The sequence below is a fragment of the Ornithorhynchus anatinus genome, chromosome 1, assembly GCF_004115215.2.
Source record: "Ornithorhynchus anatinus isolate Pmale09 chromosome 1, mOrnAna1.pri.v4, whole genome shotgun sequence".
Classification (NCBI taxonomy): domain Eukaryota; kingdom Metazoa; phylum Chordata; class Mammalia; order Monotremata; family Ornithorhynchidae; genus Ornithorhynchus; species Ornithorhynchus anatinus.
In genome coordinates, this window is record NC_041728.1 from 100,313,577 (window position 1) to 100,333,598 (window position 20,022).

At 47.0% G+C, this 20,022-nt stretch overlaps 1 protein-coding gene across 4 annotated transcripts in view; it reads right to left on the reverse strand.

Annotated features, from left to right (window-relative positions):
• The window catches only part of LOC100074016 (SPHK1 interactor, AKAP domain containing), an 81,581-nt gene that overhangs the window by 33,590 nt on the left and 27,969 nt on the right, over nt 1-20,022 (reverse strand). For all 4 annotated transcript variants that reach the window (XM_029071303.2, XM_029071314.2, XM_029071299.2 and 1 more), the window contains 2 exons: nt 18,379-18,486; nt 283-342 (listed from right to left, as the gene is read on the reverse strand). In XM_029071303.2, the coding sequence (XP_028927136.1) occupies nt 283-342; nt 18,379-18,486 (168 nt within the window). The remainder of the gene's footprint in view (nt 1-282; nt 343-18,378; nt 18,487-20,022) is intronic.

Sequence of the window (20,022 nt, forward strand, 5' to 3'; positions counted from 1 at the left end):
TCAAATTAAGGGATTTTATTTTAATAGCTTAGAAGAATCACATTAAAATAGAATGTCAAAATGTCAAAATCTGTCTTACTTGCTTGATAATGAAAAAATGAAAAGGAGGCAGTTGTTCTGAGTCATAAAAATGAACCAGATGGAAACCAAGCCTAGAATGAGTTTAGCTGCAAAATATGCAACATTGGCAGAATTGGAAAACTCAGGTCACTAAATCAAGCTGGTTTTCTCCAATTTTTTTTTTTTAGATTAGCACTGAAATTCTATTTTTAAATATATTACCTGATGAGCAAGATCACTGCTGCTGCTTTCTGGGTTTGCATCGAGGTTCACGAAGCAAACCTGAAATGATAAAAGAAAACATCTAAGGACTGATTGGAAGAAGAAATGCAAATATTTTGCAAAGGAAGACAGAAATGATTTTTCAAAGCTGGACAGCAATATCCACCTAGAATCATGACCACAGATGTGAAAAGTATCACCACTTATAGCAACTGGGATAATCTACGAGATGACGGGTCTCTCTTTCTTCCGCTAACAATTGGCCAGATTTGATTTCTAGAAAAGGGAAGGATTTAAGAAACTATTGAAAACAGTGCCCTCCCTCAAATAATCTCAACTCAGTTAATAATAATAATAATAATAATAATAATAATGTTGGTATTTGTTAAGCGCTTACTATGTGCAGAGCACTTCTAAGCGCTGGGGTAGATACAGGGGAATCAGGTTGTCCCACTTGAGGTTTACAGACTTAATCCCCATTTTGCAGATGAGGTAACTGAGGCACAGAGAAGTGAAGTGACTTGCCCATAGTCACACAGCTGACAAGTGGCAGAGTTAGGATTCGAACCCATGACCTCTGACTCCCAAGCCCGGGCTCTTTCCAATGAGCCACACTACCTACCACTTAGAGAACTTCTTGAAAAGACAGTTTTCAGGCTCCTGGGCAAGTTCAGATTGATCCTGACCCCTCACATGTCCAGGGGCGCAAACATTCATTATTCAATAATATTTAATAATTCAATATTTAATAATTCAATAATCATTATTCAATAATGTTTATTGAGCACTTACTATGTGCAGAGCACTATACTAAGCGCTTGGAATGTACAGTTCGGCAACAGAAAGAGACCATCCCTGCCCATTGATGGCTCACAGTCTAATCGGGGGAGACAGATGGACAAAAACAAGACAACTTAATCATGATAAATAGAATCAAGGGGATGTGATGTACACCTCATTAACAAAATAAATAGGGTAATAAAAGTATATACAAATGAGCACAGTGCTGAGGGGAGGGGAAGGGAGAGGGGGAGGAGCAGAGGGAAAGGGGGGAAAGGGGCCTTAGCTGAGGGGAGGTGAAGGGGGGCAGAGAGGGAGCAGAGGGAAAAGGGGAAGCTCAGTCTGGGAAGGCCCCTTGGAGGAGGTGAGCTCTCAGTAGGGCTTTGAAGATGGGAAGAGAGTTAGTTTGGTGGAGGTGAGGAGGGAGGGCATTCCAGGCCAGAGGGGGGACGTGGTCCAGGGGTCGACGGCGGGACAGGCGAGAACGGGGGACAGTGAGGAGGTGGGCGTCAGAGGAACGGAGCGTGCGGGGTGGGCAGTAGAAAGACAAAAGGGAGGAGAGGTAGGAGGGGGCAAGGTGATGGAGAGCCTTGAAGCCCAGAGTGAGAAGTTTTTGTTTCGTGCGGAGGTTGATAGGCGACCACTGGAGGATTTTAAGGAGGGGAGTGACAGGCCCAGAGCGTTTCTGCAGGAAGATGATCTGGGCAGCGGAATGAAGAACAGACTGGAGCTAGGAGAGACGGGAGGAAGGGAGATCAGAGAGAAGGTTGACACAATAATCCAGCCGGGATATTATGAAAGCCTATACCAGTAAGATAGCCGTTTGGGTGGAGAGGAAAGGGCGGATCTTGGCGATATTATAAAGTTGAGACCGGTAGATCTTGGTGATGGATCCGATGTGTGGGGTGAATGAGAGAGCTGAGTCAAGGATGATGCCGAGGTTGTGGGTCTGAGAGACGGGAAGGATGGTCGTACCATCCACGGTGACAGGGAAGTCAGCAAGAGGACAGGGCTTGGAAGGGAAGATAAGGAACTCAGTTTTGGACATGTTGAGTTTTAGGTGGCGGGCAGACAGCCAGGTGGAGATGTCCCGGAGGCAGGAGGAGATACAAGCCTGAAGGAAGGGGGAGAGAACAGGGGAGGAGATGGAGATCTATGTGTCATCTGCATAGAGATGATAGTGGAAGTCGTGGGAGCGAATGAGTTCACCAAGGGAGTGAGTGTAGATGGAGAACAGAAGAGGGCCCAGAACTGACCCTTGAGGAACCCCTACAGTTAGCGGATGGGAGGGGGAGGAGGAGCCCGCGAAGGAGACCGAGAAGGAACGCCCAGAAAGATAAGAGGAGAACCGGGAGAGGACGGAGTCCGTGAAGCCAAGGTGAGATAAGGTGTGAAGGAGAAGGGGATGGTCGACAGTGTCAAAGGCAGCCGAGAGGTCGAGGAGGATTACGATAGAGTAGGAGCCATTGGATTTGGCAAGAAGGAGGTCACGGGTGACCTTAGAGAGAGCCATCTCGGTAGAGCGTTGGGACGGAAGCCAGATTGCAGGGGGTCCTGGAGAGAGTTGGAGTTGAGGAATTCAAGGCAGCGAGTGTAGATGACTCGTTCTAGGAGTTTGGAGAGGAAGGATAGGAGGGAGATAGGGCGATAACTGGAAGGGGAAGTGGGGTCAAGAGAGGGTTTCTCTAGGATGGGGGAGACATGGGCATGTTTGAGGGCAAAGGGGAAGAAGCCATTGGAGAGTGAGTTGAACAGAAAGTTAACGCTGCTCTGTTTTTTGAGGTGACTTTGAATTAATGTTCGAGACTGACAAATGAATCTGAAACTTCTGGCCAGAGAAGACGGGCATTTTTAAAGCTTGCCGTTACTCAACCAGGAAGGGAAGAGATATAGAGAGAGAGAGGGAGAAAGAGAGAGAGACACGAGTATGAGTGTATATTTGTATGTGCATACGCCTACATACATCAGGGCAAAGTTACAAACAATGACGGCCCTGAACATAGTCAGTTCCTTGAGACTGAAGTGATGATCTTCACATCACATCTTTGCACAATACTAGGCACTCACTGTCACCCATGAGAGTCCTTTCTCTGGCAAGCTGAAGAGAATGAGTGACAAGCAGGATTCTCAAACAGCAGTTTTGTGATCAGCTTCAATGGGGGAAATTCTAAGCAGGGAGAGCAGAAGAAACATTAATGACGCAAGCCCTCATTGCCATTTAACACCTGGGAGAAGTCAGACGTGCCTGACATAATACAATTATAAATGGAGAGATGCGTTTGAAGCAGAGACTTTGACAAGGTAATGACGTAAAAAGGGGACCAACGAAAACAGGGCCCAGCCCTGGGGGAGGGGGACAGTCTCTCTAAGTACAAGAATGCAGAAGGAACTGTCAGTCACCCATTAGACTTGTCGGCCACACTGTCAGTCACACCGATAAAACCACTGAATTTACATATGCATCACTTGGAAAATGACGGTCCTGACAGTGAGATCCTATTGATGTGTGCAAAATAATAATAATAATAATGTTGGCATTTGTTAAGCACTTCAGTGTACAGAGCACTGTTCGAAGCGCTGGGGTAGATACAGGGTAATCAGGTGGTCCCTCGTGAGGCTCACAGTCTTCATCCCCATATTATAGATGAGGTAACTGAGGCACAGAGAAGTTAAGTGACTTGTCCACAGTCACACAGCTAAAAAGTGGCAGAGCCGAGATTCAAACCCATGACCTCTGACTCCCAAGCCCGGGCTCTTTTCCACTGAGCCACTCTGCTTCTCTATCCTGAATTGACCAATTCTTGATCAAAACACCTTTCCTCATTGTCTGCATGAATTTTTTTTGGTTTTGGATTAAGCATTCACTACGTGCCAGGCACGGTTCTAAGCACTGGGGGAGATACAAAGTAATGAGGTTGGACATTCATTCAATCGTATTTATTGAGCACTAAGTGCTTGGAAAATACAATTCAGCAACAAACAGAGACAATCCCTACCCCAAAACAGGCTCACAGTCTAGAAAGGGGGAGACAGACAACAAAACAAGTAAACAGGCATCAATAGCGTCAATATAAATAAACAGAATTATAGATATATGATATCATTAGTAAAATAAATAGAATACATGGCAGGGAGTGGGGTAGAACAGAGGGAGGGAGTTGAGGAGATGGGGAGGGGAGGAGGAGTAGAGGAAAATGGGGCTCACAGTCTTAATTCCCTTTTACAGATGAGGTAACTGAGGCAAGGATACGTTAAACGACTTCCCCAAGGTCACACAGCAGGCAACTGAAGCCGAGATCCGAACCCAGGTCCTTCTGACTCCCAGGCTTGTGTCCTTTCCACTAGGCCATGCTATTTCTCAATGGCTCTTTGCTGTGTTAATGGGTTTGCCCCTTACAAACCCTGTCCGCTTTCAAGCCTAACTCATGTTATCCCATTCATCACAAAGCTTTTGCTTGAGGAAAGCAATCACTCTCCTAATTACAGCCCATAAGTCAATGAGTGGTAAATTTTGAGCATCTCCTATGTGCAGAGCACTGTACTAAGCATTTGGAAGAGTACCATACAACAGAGTTGGTAGACTGTAAGCTCTTTATGGGCAGGGAATAAGTCTACCAACTCTGTTGCATGGTACTGTTCCAAGTACTCATCAATCTTATTCATGAGCACTTACTGAGCATTAGGGAAGCAACGTGGCCTAATGGAGAGAGCTCGGGCAGGTTCTGATCTCGGATCTGCCACGGGTCTGATGTGTGACCTTGGGCATGTCACTTCACTTCTCTGTGCCTCAGTTACCTCATCTTTAAAATGGGGATTAAAACTGTGAGCCCAGTGTGGGACAGGGACTATATCCAACCCAATTACCTTGTATACCCCAGCGCTTAGTACAGTGCCTGACATATAGGAAGTGCTTCACAAATACCACAATTATTATTATTATTGTTTTTCACTGTACTAAGTGCTTGGGAGAGTACAAGTCGGTAGACACATTTCCTGCCCACAAGGTGCTTACAGTCTAGAGGGCAGTGCTCAGTAAATACTATTGATTGTCTGAATGACATTATCTCAACCATGAGGGGCTGGCTGGTCTGGCGCCTCAGTGGTCTCTGAGCAAATTGTTTGAGATGGTGTTTCATTCCATCATTTATTCCAGGCTTGCAGGGGACCCCTTCTAGCTCCCTATAAAATGGCTGCATGGGTGTTCTGCCGACACATATACTCCTCATTGGTGCCACGCAGTGGAACTACGTTGCTCAATCAACTAAGAGTATATATTGAATGCTTATTCTGTGCAGAACACTGTTATTAGGTGATTGGGAGAGTGCAATACAATAGAGTTAGTGGACATGATCCCTGCTCTCAAAGAGCTTGCAAACTAGCGGGACAGACACACATTAAAAGAAATTGCAGATAGGAAAAGTGGCAGGGTATAAGCAGATGCACATCAGTCCGGTGGGGGTGGGGTGAGGACTGAAGTGTTTAGAAAGTAAAGACCCAAGTGCTTTAGGGAAATGAGAGGTTAGTTAGGGAAGCCTTCTTGGAGGAGATATGATTTAGCAGGACTTTGAAAATGGAGAGCCGTGGTTTGTAGGCTATGAAGGGGGAGGGAGTTCCAGTTAGGAGGGAGGACATGAGCGAAGTGTCAGTGGCAAGAAAGATCAGATGAGTAGGTTGATGTTAGAAGAGAGTAGGTAGTGGGATGGGTTGTAATAGGTTAGCAAGATTGGATAGGAGTGGGGGAGCTGATTGAATGCCTTAATACTGATGGTCAGGAGTATCTGTTTGATGCAGAGATGGCTGGGCAACCACTGGAGGTTTCTGAGAAATGAGCAGGTGTCGGCAGAATGCTTTTTCAGAAAACTGATCCATCAACAAACTGAAGTATAGACTAGAGAAAGTAAAGGCCGGAGGCAGAGAGGTCAGCCAGGAGGCTGACGCAGAAGTCGAGGCGGGATATGGCAAGTGCTCATACCGGGGCGGCGGGGGCAGTTTGGATGGAGAGAAAGGGGTGGATTCTAGCGATTTTGTCAAGGTAGAACCTACAGTTTTGTGACCGATAGTATATGTGGATGGAATGAGAGATCTGAGCCTAGGCGGATGCAAAGGTTAAGGGCTTGTGAGACGGGAAGGACGGTGGTGCTGCACCAGCCTTTCAGGGCGAAAAATCTTGACTTGCCATTGATGTTGACAATGGTTAGTAGTTGGGAAGTATGATTTGGGATTCAGGAACCAAGTGGCTAGGTCTGGCTGTAGGAGGAGGGATTTTAGGAGGTCTGTGGATGTGGAGAAGGCTGTGATCGGTCAGATTTCAGCGGGGAGAGAGTTCCAGCTTGGGGAACAGCATAGGTGAAGGAAGAGAGGCGGAAACGGGAGAGGCGAGAACAAGATACAGCTAGAAGGTTGGGTGGGGAGGAATGAAGAGAGCTGGTTTCATCATAGATGATATTAATTGAGCATTTACTATGTGTAGAGCACTTTATTAAGTGCTTGGGAGAGTACAGGACACATGAAGTCAGTGGGGGGGGTTTGAGAAGTGCAGCGCGTTAGGCTTTGATAACATGATCGAAGCAGTGGAGATTACAATGGAGAGAGAAACAGGAGGCCAGAGAGGAGGCTGAGGCAATAATAATAATACTTGTAGTATTTAAGTGCTTCCTACGTGCCAAGCACTGTATTAAGCGCTGGGGTAGATACAAGCAAATCAGGTTGGACACAATCCCTGTCCCACATGGGGCTCACAATCTCAACAGTCTAGTTGCTAATACTAATAATTAAAATTGTGGTATATGTTAAGTACTTATTATGTGCCAAGCACTGTTTTAAGCACTGGGGTACATACAAGATCGCCAGGTCCCACACGAGGCCCACAGACTAAATAGGAGGGGAAGAAGGTATTGAAGTCCCCATTTAAAAGATGAGGGAACTGAGGCACAGAGAAGTTAAGTGACTTGTCCAAGGTCTCACAGCAGGTACTTGGTGGAGTCAGAATTAGAACCCAGGACCTCTGACTCCCAGACCCATGCTCCTGCCACTAGGCCATGCTGCTTCTCGGGGCTTCCATCCTTACTCTTTTCTGTGATCACAGTTTGGACCAGGGTGGAAGCTGTTGGGATGGAAAGGAAGGGATTGATCCAGGAGATGTTACGTAGGAAGAACTGGCAAGATTTGGCTGCAGATTTTTGTTTTTCACGGTATTTGTTAAGCGCTTATGATGTGTCAGGACCTGAACTAAGCACTGAACTAAGCACTGGGGTAGAGACAAGTTAATCAGGTTGGACACAGCCCCTGTCCCATAAAGGGTGCACAGTCTTAGTCCCATTTTACAGCTAAGGTAACTGAGGCACAGAGAAGCGAAGTGACTTGCCCAAGGTCACACAGCAGACAAGTGGCAGAGCCAGGATTGGAATCCAAGGCCTCCTGACTCCCAGGTCACTAGGCCATGCTGCTTCTCCAGATTGAAAATGGGAATCGAAAGGCAGTGAGGAGCAACCCAAGATGACACCGAGGTCACGGACTTCTGGGATGGAGCAAGTGGGGAAGTTAGGAGGAGAAGAGTGGGTAATATGGGGAAAAACCAATAGCTCTGTTTTAAATCTACCGTGTCCTGGAGATAATCACGTAGCGATGTCCTGGAGATAAGAGAAGATGTGGGATTGTAAATTAGATGGGAGGTCCGGGTTAGAAAGGTAGCTTAGGGAGTCGTTGCCTGGAATAATAATGTTGGTATTTGTTAAGCGCTTACTACGTGCAGAGCGCTGTTCTAAGCGCGGGGGTAGATACAGGGTAATCAGGTTGTCGCACGTGGGGCTCACAGTCTTCCTCCCCATTTTACAGATGAGGTCACTGAGGCACAGAGAAGTTAAGCGACTCGCCCACAGTCACACAGCTGACAAGGGGCAGAGCCGGGATTCGAACCCATGACCTCTGACTCCCAAGCCCGTGCTCTTTCCACGCTGCTTCCCACGCAGAAGTGGACGATGAAGTCAGGTTAGCAGGTGAGCTCCCCGAGAGAGTTAAAGTAAAAGGACCAGGGGACCCAGAACAATGATTTATGTGATGCACTACAGTAGGCACCCGCTATCACCCAGGACAGATTCCCTCACGGCAAGAGAACGAGATGTAAGGAAACGGCAGTACTGTGCTGAGGAAGTAACAGTGCTCTGCACATAGTAAGTGCTCAATAAAGCAGAGAAGCAGCGTGGCTCAGTGGAAAGAGCCCGGGCTCGGGAGTCAGAGGTCGTGGGTTCGAATCCCAGCTCTGTCTGCTGTGTGATTGGGGGGAAGTCACTTCACCTCTCTGTGCCTCAGTTACCTCATCTGTAAAACGGGGATTAACTATGAGCCTCACGTGGGACAACCTTATTCCCCTGTATCTACCCCAGCGCTTAGAACAGTGCTCTCTCTGCACGCAGTAAGCGCTTAACAAATACCAATAAATACTACTGAATGAATAATGGGAAAACTTGGAAGCGGCATGATGTAGTGGAAATAGCATACGGATCTGGAGAGCACTTGGGTTCTAATCCCAGCTCCGCCACTTGCCTCCTGTGTGACCTTGGAGAAGTCACCTAACTTCTCGACGTCTCCATTCTTCATCTGTACACTGGGGATGTAAATACTTGTTCTATTTAGGCTGAGGGCCCCATGTGGGATAGAGACTATTTCCAACCTGATTATGTTGTACCTACTATGTGCTTGGCACACAGTAAGTGCTTAACGAATACCATAGATCATTATTATTATCATTAGTATTGCTATTACTTCGGGGAGTCCATGACTGACTATTTCAATTTTCCCAACAAAGTAGCTGGCAACGTCATCAGGGCTTAAAGGAGAGAGGCGGTGGGAAGGCTAATAATCCCAGGGGAGAATTGAAGGTCTGAAGAATTTGGCAGGATTTGGGGTCTAGGAGCGAATGAGGGAATAAAGGAGTTGTCGAGTGGAAAATGGCTGCGTTATAGTTAGCCGGAGCGAGTGAAAAACGGCTGAGTTGGAGGGTTCATTTAGAAACCACAACTCCTCTCGTCTTCCTCCAGGCCTGCCAGCCTTTCTTCCCCTGCCACAGAGCCTGGCCTGGGCAGCCCCTTGGCAAAATGACCAGGAGCAAGAGGAAAAGATACTAAAACGGGGAGGGGGACGAAGAGGAGTAGGAAAGAAGGAAGGGAAAGAGAAGATGGGGAGCTCGCTTTCTCAGAGAAGTCTATAGCAGATCAGTGCATCAATGGTAATTAGTGAGAGCTTATTATGCACAGAGCACTGTACTAAGCATTTGGGAGAGCACAATTCAAGAGTATTAGCAGACACGGTCCCTGCCCATAACAATCGTACAAGCTAGAAAAGAGCTTACAGTGTAGCGAGGCGACGAGAAAGATTGAAGGATGGAGGATCTAGCCGGCAGTTTGCAATTTTCTATTGGTTTGTCCCCTCTGTTGTTTATTCTCTGTCTTCTCGAATTAAACCCCTGTGTGCGTGAGTCGTGATTCTGATTCTTTAAAGATGTGCACCAGAACCTTTAATGTCTCTCAGGAGCCAACGTCAGTACTTCTCAGAGATCCTTTAACACCTCAGTTATTTCAGATTCGTTTTGGGGGTTTGGGAGTATAAATCCTCCTGCGAGTTATAATGCAGATTTATTACTTAACAGGCAGCTCTCAACAAGAACCGCTCATCCTGCCCGGACTATGAGAAGCAGCAAGGCTTAGCGGAGAGGGCCTGGGCTTGGGAGTCAGAGGTCGTGGGTTCTAATCCCGGCCCTGCCGCTTGTCAGCTGCGTGACTTCGGGCAAGTCACTTAACTTCTCTATGCCTCAGTTATCTCATCTGTAAAATGGGGATTAAGACTGTGAGCCCCATGTGGGACAACTTAATTACCTTGTATCTACCTTAGCACTTACAGCAGTGCTTGGCACACAGTAAGCGCTTAACAAATACCGGCATCATTCAAGCGTTTAGTACAGTGCTCTGCACATAGTAAGCGCTCAATAAATAATATTGAATGACAAAGAGGAGGATCCAGGCCCAGGGAGCTGTGTGGCCCAGTGGAAAGAGCACAGGCCTGAGAGACCTAGGTTCTAATTCCACCTCTGCCACTATTTTTTCTTTAATGGTATTTGTTAAGCGCTTACTATGTGCCAAACACCGTTCTAAGTACTGGGGGAGATACATGTTAATTAGATTGGACACAGTCCCTGCCCCACGTCAGGCTCACTGTCTAAGTGGGAGGGGGAACGGGTGTATTTAATCCGCATTTTACAGTTGAGGAAACTGAGAGAGAGAGAAGTTAAGTGACTTGCTTTAGGTCACACAGCAGACATTTGGCAGACAAAGTCATTTAACGCCTCCAAGTCTGTTTTCTCATATGTAAGCTCACTGTGGGCAGGGAGCATTATACCGACCTTGATGTATTGTACTCTCCCAAGCACTTAGTACAGTATATTCATTCATTCATCTTATTTATCGAGTGCTTACTGTGTGCAGACTACTGCACTACGCTCTTGGAAAGTACAATTCAGCAACAGAGACAATCCCTACCCAACAATGGGCTCACGGTCTAGAAGGGGGGTGACTGGCATCAAAACGAATAAGCAGGCGTCGATAGCATCAATATAAATCGATAGAATTATAGATATGCACAGAGAAGCATCGTGGTTCAGTGGAAAGAAGACGGGCTAGAGAGTCAGAGGTCATGGGTTCTAATCCCAGCTCCACCACTTGTCAGCTGTGTGACTTTGGGCAAGTCACTTAACTTCTCTGTGTCTCAGTTGCCTATCTGTAAAATGGGGATTAAGACTGTGAGCCCCACGTGAGATGACCTGATCACCTTGTACCACCCCACCCCCAGCGCTAAGAACAGTGCTTCACACATAGTAAGTGCATAACAAATACGATTATTATGATTAATATAAATAAATAGGATAAATTTGTATATAATAATAATAATAATAATGTTGGTATTTGTTAAGCGCTTACTATGTGCAGAGCACTGTTCTAAGCGCTGGGGTAAACACAGGGGAATCAGGTTGTCCCACGTGGGGCTCACAGTCTTAATCCCCATTTTTACAGATGAGGGAACTGAGGCACAGAGAAGTTAAGTGACTTGCCCACAGTCACACAGCTGACAAGTGGCAGAGCTGGGATTCGAACTCATGAGCCCTGACTCCAAAGCCCGTGCTCTTTCCACTGCGCCACACTGCTTCTCTGCTTCTTATATATACACAAGTGCTGTGAGGTGAGGGAGGGGTAGAGCAGAGGAAAAGGGGGGCTTAGTCTGGGAAGGCCTCCTGGAGGAGGTGAGCTTTCAGTAGGGAGGAAGTGTGACTGGTGGATTTGAGGAAGGAGGGCATTCCAGGACAGCGGTAGGATGTGGAATAGGGGGCGAGGGCGGGAAGGGGAGAATGAGGCACAGTGAGAAGGTTAGCACCAGAGCAGCGGAGTGTGCGGGCTGGGCTGTAGAAGGAGAGAAGGGAGGTGAGGTAAGAGGGGCAAGGTGATGGAGAGTTTTGAAGCTAATAGTGAGAAGTTTTTGCTTGATATGGAGGTTGATAGGCAACCACTAGAGATTTTTGAGGAGGGGGATGACATGCCCAGAACTTTTCTGTAGACAGGTAATCCAGGCAGCAGAGTGAGTATAGACTGAAGCAGGGAGAGACAGGAGGTTGAGAGAACAGAAAGGAGGCTGATGCAGTAATCCAATCAGGATTCGATGAGAGAATGTACCAACAAGGTAGCAGTTTGGATGGGGATGAAAGAGTGGATCTCGGTGATGCTGTGAAGGTGAGACCGGAAGGTTATGGTGGTGGATTGGATTCGTGGGGTAAATGAGAGAGCGGAATCAAGGATGACACCAAGGTTGCGGGCTTGTGAGACAGGAAGGATGGCAGTGCCGTCCACAGTGACGGGAAAGTCAGGGAGAGGACAGGGTTTGGGAGGGAAGATGAGGAGCTCAGTCTTGGACATGTTGAGTTTTAGGTGACGGGAGGACATCCAGGTGGAGATGTCCTGAAGGCAGGAGGAGATACGAGCCTGGAGGGAGGGGGAGAGAACAGGGGAGGAGATGGAGATTTGGGTGTCATCTGCGTAGAGATGATGGTTGAAGCCGTGGGAGTGAATGATTTCATCAAGGGAGTGAGTACAGATGGAGAACAGAAGGGGAGCAAGAACTGAACTCTGAGGAATCCCTACAGTTAGGGAATGGAAGGGGGAGGAGGAGCTCGTGAAGGAGACGGAGAATGAATGGCCAGAGGCATAAGAGGAGAACCAGGAGAAGATGAAGTCAGTGAAGCCAAGGTTGGATAAGGTGTTGAGAAGAAGGGGATGGCTGACAGTGTCAAAGGCAGCTGAGAAGTCGAGGAGGATAAGGATGGAGTAGGAGCCATTGGATTTGGCAAGAAGAAGGTCACCGGTGACCTTTGAGAGGGCGGTTTTGGTGGAATGAAGGGGACAGAAGCCAGATTGGAGGGGGTCCGGGAGAGAGTCGGAGGAGAGGAATTTGAGGCAGCGGGTGTAGATGACTCACTCCAGGAGTTCTGAAAGGAAGGGTAGAAGGGAGATGGGGCGATAACTGGAGGGGGCAGTGGGTCAACGGAAGGTTTTTTTAGGATGGGGGAGAGTCGGCATGTTTGAAGGTAGAGGGGAAGTTGGACGGTAAGCAGTGTAAGTTCTCAATAAATGCCTTTTGTTAATGGCATTTGTTGAGCACTTACTATGTGTCAGGCACTGTATTATGCTCTAAGGTAGATACAAGCTAATCAGATTGGATACAGTTTATGTCCCACATAGGACTCACAGTCTTAATTCCCCTTTTACAAATGTGGTAACAGGCACAGAGAAGTGAAGTGACTTGCCCAACAACACACAGCGGGCAAATGGCAGAGCACATGAGTGGTCTGGGCCAGAAAGGTAGCTTTGGGAGTTAATTCAATTCAATCCTATTTATTGAGCGCTTACTGTGTGCAGACCACTGTACTAAGCGCTTGGGAAGTACAATTGAGCAACAAATAGAGACAATCCCTGCCCAGAACAGCTTCACAGTCTCGAAGAGTCATTACACAGAAGTGGAAGATGAACCCAGGTGAGCTCCCCAAGAGAGTTAATTTAAAGTAAAAAGGACAGGGGACCCAGAAGACTGATTTATGTGCAGCATGTAGTAGGCACCCACTATCACCCAGAATAGATCCTTGACTAAAACTCAGGTCCTCTGACTCCCAGGCCCGTGCTCTTTCCAGTAGGCCATGCTTAAATGTCTGTTCTTCCTCCCCCTTATATCGTGAGCCCCCTATTCATGTTAGCGGTGGGTTTCTCGGCCAGAGACTCTTGTGCATGAGAGGGGCAGAACCTGGTGACATCACAAAGTCTATTCTTCAGGAGCCCCAAAGCCCAGTCTCCAACAGCCAAACTCTCTCTAGCCATCTGAACCAAACTTGGTTTCTTTTCAGTGTCCTCTACTTCTCTGTTCCTCAGAGAAATGAGGGCAGTCAGGGTTGCAAACCGTCAGCAATTTGCAGGCAGTCTACAGACAGGAGCTAAAGAACCATTCTGGCCTAGAAACCTTCTCCCCCGATTAGACTGTAAGCCCGTCAAAGGGCAGGGGCTGTCTCTATCTGTTACCGATTTGTACATTCTAAGCGCTTAGTACAGTGCTCAGCATATAGTAAGCGCTCAATAAATACTATTGAATGAATGAATGAAAAAATCTTAGGATGTGGCATGGTTGCCACAACAGGAGGGTGGCAGAGGGAATCCCAGGGATGTCACAGCCATCTTCCCCTCCTCGGGGAGAAACTTTTTCCTCTCAGTGATCGGCTCAGCCCCGCCCCTCTTTGGACATCCGTTTCAATCAACTAATCCATGGTATTTATTGAGCTCTTACTATGTGCAGAGCACTGTACTAAGCGCTTGGGAGAGTACAATATAAGGGTTTCTCCTAAGGAGAGAGGATTCCTGTCTCCTGAGATACCATTGGACCCACCTCCTCCTCACCCCGGCCCCCTGCGGGGGAGCGGGTGTCAATCAATTAGTGACCTTTACTAAGCACTTACTATATACAGAACAGTGTAATAAGTGCTTGCCTGCTATGTGACCTTGGGGAAGTCACTTCATTTCTCCGTGCCTCAGTTCCCTCATCTGTAAAGTGGGAATTAAGATTGTGAGTCCCGAGTGGGACAGGGACTGTGCCCAACCCGATTAGCCTGTATTTGCCCCCGTGCTTAGAACAGTGCCTGATGCATAGTAAGCACTTCGATGGTGCTGACGCTTGTCTACTTGTTTTGTCTTGTTGTCTGTTTCCCCCTTCTAGACTGTGAGCCCACTGTTAGGTAGGGATTGTCTCTATCTGTTGCCAAATTGTACTTTCCAAGTGCTTACTACAGTGCTCTGCACACAGTAAGCGCTCAATAAGTACGATTGATTGAACGAACAAATACTATAATTATTATTGTTACAATATAACAGAGTTGGCAGACATTCCCTGCCCACAAGGAGCTTACACGGCCAGGTCTGAGCTTCCCAGGCCGGACTCCTCCCCATCCTCTAATGAAGGTCGATTTGGGGGTACCTCTGTCCAAGTCCTTCAGCCCCTGCCCTAAGGGGGCCCTCTGATCTCCTCCCCCAGTCTGACCTCCCCTCCTCCCATCCGGGCCAGTTCTACATGCCCCTCACACCCACCCCTGGTTGCTTCATCAACTGCTCCTTTTGCTGTCCAGGGTGGGGTGGGAGACGTGGGCAGCCAGACAAGGGGAGCCCAGACCCCGCTTAGGGGGTGGGGAGTCTCGGACATAAGGGTGGGGACGGGGCAATTGCTGAGAACAAATTCTACAGAGTCTGGCCCGCTGCCCCCATCTAAACAGTTCCCCTCTCCCTCCTCAAAGCCCGCTCTCCGCTGCCAGCAAATAAGACGGAAAGTCACTCGTTTTTGTTCCGAAGAGTCGGCTAATTCTGTTGTATTGTACTCTCCCAAGAGCTCAGTGCTCTGCACATAATAAGCGCTCAATAATTGGCAGTGATCTATCGATTGATTCATACTGCTTGTAGAAACATCCTCAGCACTTGGCAGGCCTGGTGACATTTGAGAATAAGAGCCTAGAAGTCCAGGGAGAGCTGAGGGGACAGCAGGGGAAGACGACCTAGCTGATGTTCTTCAAATCAACCACTTCAAAGTATAAAGTTTCCCTACACCCCAAAAACAAAACTGAGAATTGAACCTCGAGAGCTTCCTACTTGAAGTTTCATTTTAAAGCATCATTCTCAAACTGAAAATTAGCTCTCTGAATTGAAATATTTTAATTTCCTCATCTCCTCCAGCACAAAGACAGTATGTTATTAATCAAGGCCACATCACTTGTGTGGGGAAAGAAAAACTACACACCAACTTCTCAGAATGATAAATTTAAAATTCTCTCTGTTTTTGGGAAAACCTGCTTACTAATAAATAAGAAAATCTCATTAAAAGCTCGGTGTGGTCAGGAAATTTGACTTTCAAATCTGTTATATTGTACTCTCCCAATCACTTAGTACAGTGCTTTGCACACGGTAAGCGTTCAATAAAACGACTGATTCATTCACTGAGGACTTCCACTCTGTTCCAGCAGGAAACAGAATCCCAGCTTAATAAGGTCCAAGGATGGATTTTTTTAAATTTAATGTTGCAGTGTGCCCTACTAGATAGAGCATGGGACTAAGAGTCAAAAGGACCTGGGTTCTAATCCCAGCTGCATTGCTTGTGTGTTGTGTGACCTTGAGCAAGTCACTAAACTTCTCTGTGGCTCAGTTATTATTATCATCATCATCATCAAGTGCCATCATGTTATTTCCGATTCATAGCTACTCTATGGATATTGTTTCTCCAGAACACCCTGTCTTCTGCCATAATCTGCCACATTTCATATGGTTCTTCTGTTATCGTTGTTATGGTCTCTATCCATCTAGAAGCCGGGCTGCCTCTTCCACGTTTTCCCTGGACTTTTCCTAGCATTAGTGTCTTCTCCAGAAGAGAGTTAATCCTCCTGATGATGCTGGGGTAGATACAAATCGAATCATTTGGCTTTTCAAAGATCACTTTGGCTTAATTTGCTCCACAATCCATTTGTTTGTTTTTCAGGCAGTCCTTGGTATTTGCAAAAGCCTTCTCCAACACCGCATATCAAAAGCATCGATGCTCTTTCTATCTTGTTCTTTTCACTGTCTGGCTTTCGGATCCATACATTATCACACCTCATCTATAAAATGGAGATTAACACTGTGAGTCCCATGTGGAACGCGGACTGTGTACAACCTGATTAATTTGTATATATCCCTGTGCTTAGCACGGTGCCTGGCACAGAGTAAGCATTTAACAAATAATGAGGATGATGATGGCATTTGTTAAGTGCTTACTTTATGTCAAGCACTGTACTTGGTGCTGGGGTAGATACTAGCCAATCAGGTTGGAAACAGCCAAACCTGGTAAACAAATGCTATGAAAAGAAAAACTTATCTCGGTGTCTCAGTCACCTTATGGGTAAAATAATAACAACAGTGATGATATTTGTTAAGCGCTTACTATGTGCCAAGCACTGTTCTAAGCGCTGGGGTAGGTACAAGGCAATCAGGTTGTCCCACGTGGGGCTTACAGTCTTAATCCCCTTTTTACAGACGAGGTAACTGAGGCACAGAGAGGTTAAATGACTTGCCCAAGGACACACAGTAGACAAGTGGCAAAGCTGGGATTAGAACCCATGACCTTCTGACTCAAGCCCGTGCTCAATCCACGGCGCCGTGCTGTATGCCGTGTCGTAAAATGGGGATCAAGACGGTGAGCCCCATGTGGGACAGGGCCTGGATCCAACCTGACTAGCTTGTATCTACCCCAGCACTTAATACAGTGCCTGGCACATGGTAAGCACTTAACAAACACCATAAAAGAAAAAAACAACCCTCCAGGCACTTGACACAATGCAGAACAGCCTCAAAATAAGCCACCGGTTCCCCCCAGAATTTACAGATCATTCACGACTTTGAAATTCTGCCGGGCGAACACCAGCTGGTGTCTCTCTGACCACCATGTCAAGCCAGATCAAATGCCTCATTGAGGAGCTGCAGAGCAAAGAGGGAGGGCAAGCACAGTCAAGCCCGCTGGCCAGGAACACTTCCCTTGGAGCCGGCAGGAAGGGGAAAGGGGTTTCCCAGGGGGGTAAGCTTGCTGTGCGCAAGCAATGTTTCTGCTGATTCTTATATTGTACTCTTTCAAGCGTTTAGTTCAGTGGTCTGAACACAGTAAGTGCCCAATAAATACCATCGGCAGGGTGGTTGTTATGGCCAGGGAAGAGGCTTAAGCCTCACTTAAGACTCCACTCTTATTATGGGCAGGGATCGTGTTTGCTAATTCTCTTGCACTGTACTCTCCCAAGTGCTTAGCAAAGTGCGCTGCACATTGTAAGTGCTCAAATACCATTGATTGGTTAAACACTTTGATAGTCACCCCAGCCCCACAGCACTTACATAACATATCATACAGTGCTTAGTTCAACTGAAATTACTCAGTAATAATAATAATAATGTTGGTATTTGTTAAGCACTTACTATGCGCAGAGCACTGTTCTAAGCGCTGAGGGAGATACAGGGTCATCAGGTTGTCTCATGTGAGGCTCACAGTTAATCCCCATTTTACAGATGAGGGAACTGAAGCAGAGAGAAGCTAAGTGACTTGCCCACAGTCACAAAGCTGACAAGGGGCAGAGCCGGGATTCGAACCCATGAACTCTGACTCCCAAGCCCAGGCTCTTTCCACTGAGCCACGCTGTAGCCTCCCCTCCCCCACCTTTAGACTGTAAGCTCACTGTGGTCAGGGAATGTATGTGTTATATTTTTCTTTTGCACTCTCCCAAACACTTAGTACAGTGCTCTGCACACAGTAAGTACTCAATAAATACATTTGATTGACATATCCTTATACTCTGGCATTCCCCCGATCTGTAATGTATTTTAATGTCTGTCTCACCCTGTAGACTGTAAGTTCCTTTTGGGGAAGAATCATGTCTACCAACTCTACTGTGGTGCATTCCGCACAGAGAAAGTGCTCAATAAATGCCACGGATCGTTTGAGATGCAAGGGCAACCAACCTAAGTAATAGAAAAGCCATTTGAACTGTTCAGAGAGGACACTACTATGAAGGGAGTTTGATTTTACTCCCAAGTTTTGGTCGAGCGACTTCTTCAAGCATTTCCTTTTCTGTGATTACAAGAGGGTACTTTTCCCAAATCATATTTAGCCGAAACTCACCCCCTGAAGCCCGAGGCCATGTTTTCATTAACGCAGACATAGGACAAGGGTTTGAGTACTCACAGAGGCACAATGTTCTGCCTTTTCTTCCACAAATCCAATTTGGCAGGGCGTCCTCTGATTCTGAAGCCAATAGTCGGTTGACTCTAGCAGGCTGTTACTGCAAAGGGCCTGTTGGGAGAGAGACGTCTCGGTAATCGGTTTTGCCACGTTCGTCCATTTAACAAGCATCCGGCACCGACGGTAGCTCTCGTCTCAAAGACTTGAAGTGCTTTCCTTACCCCCAGAGGAGGGAGAAATTTATTAACTTTAGGCCTGCGGCAGCACGGTATCTCTCCAGGGCTCAGCGAGAGGACGGCCCCTGGTTCTCTGAATGGGGCTCGGCCGATGGTTTCCTCAGAAAAAGCGAAGCTTGAGAACTTCATTTTGAGGATGAATTTACCCCTCCACCTCAAAGAGACTGCGGAGCCGGTGTCGACTGACTGGGTGGGCAGTTGGGAAAGCCAGTCTGAGGAGTATTTTTTTTAATGGTATTTGTTAAGTGCTTACGTTTAAGTGCTGGGGTAAGTACAAGTTAATTGGACCGAACCCAGACCCTGCCCGACATGGGGCTCGCAGTCTAAGTAGGAGGGAGAACAGGCACTTAATCCCTATTTGACAGTTGAGGAAACTGAGGCACAGAGAAGCTAAATTGCCCCTAAGTCATATAGCAAGCAATTGACAGAAATAGGATTAGAACCCAGGTCTTCTGACTCTCAGGGGGAGTCTCAGGGAGAGCCAGAAGGGTTTGGTGGAGGGCCCAAGATTCCCAAGCGGGGTAATTGGTTTGGTGTTGGGGCAGAAATGGAAGCCTGCATGGATGATAGAGTGTCCCATTTGATTCTCTGCCAGGGACTCAATCAGTCAGGCAGTCAGTCGTATTTATTGAGTGCTTATTGTGTGCAGAGCACTGTAATAAGTGCTTGGGAAAGTACAATATGATGTGTGCGTCCCTGCCCACTAGACGGTGAGCTTGTTTTGGGCAGGAATCATCACTCTTTACTGTTGTATTGAACTTTTCGAAGAGCTTAGTAAAGTGCTCTGCACACAGTAGGTGCCTAATAAATACATTTTTAATAAATAAAAATTAATAAATGAATGAATGAATGAATATCAGGGACACATTCCCTGCCTGCAATGAGCTTACTCAATACAACTCTTTTCTAACTTTGCCTGTCTCCAATTGGCTTAGCCCTTCCTTCTGCCTTCCCAACACTCAAAGGCTCTCACCCTGAGAACCGTCCTCTCTCATGGACTCAGTGCCCCTAAAGCCCCCCGGTCCTTCATATGCTCTTATTCTCTCAACCCCAGATCACCCCCACAATCTAATTCTCCATTCCTGCACTGGCGGCCTCAGCTTTCTTAATGAAAATCCTTAAGCCATACACAGCAGTCATTCCCCTTTCCATCAGTAGTATTTACCGAATCCCTGCTACATACAGAGCAATGTTTCAAACATTCAGAATACGGCTGCGGCAAGACGATGATGATGATGGTATTTGTTAAGCGCTTACTATGTGCCAAGCACTGCAAGACATACAGTCCATCCCTCAAGGAGTTTACAATTTACGGACAATCTCTCAACTAGATAAACTGCAGCCTGGCTCTTCCCAGAGAGAGAGCCAAGGGTTTCCATCCCCTGAAGAACATTACGATCGAAGAGAACGG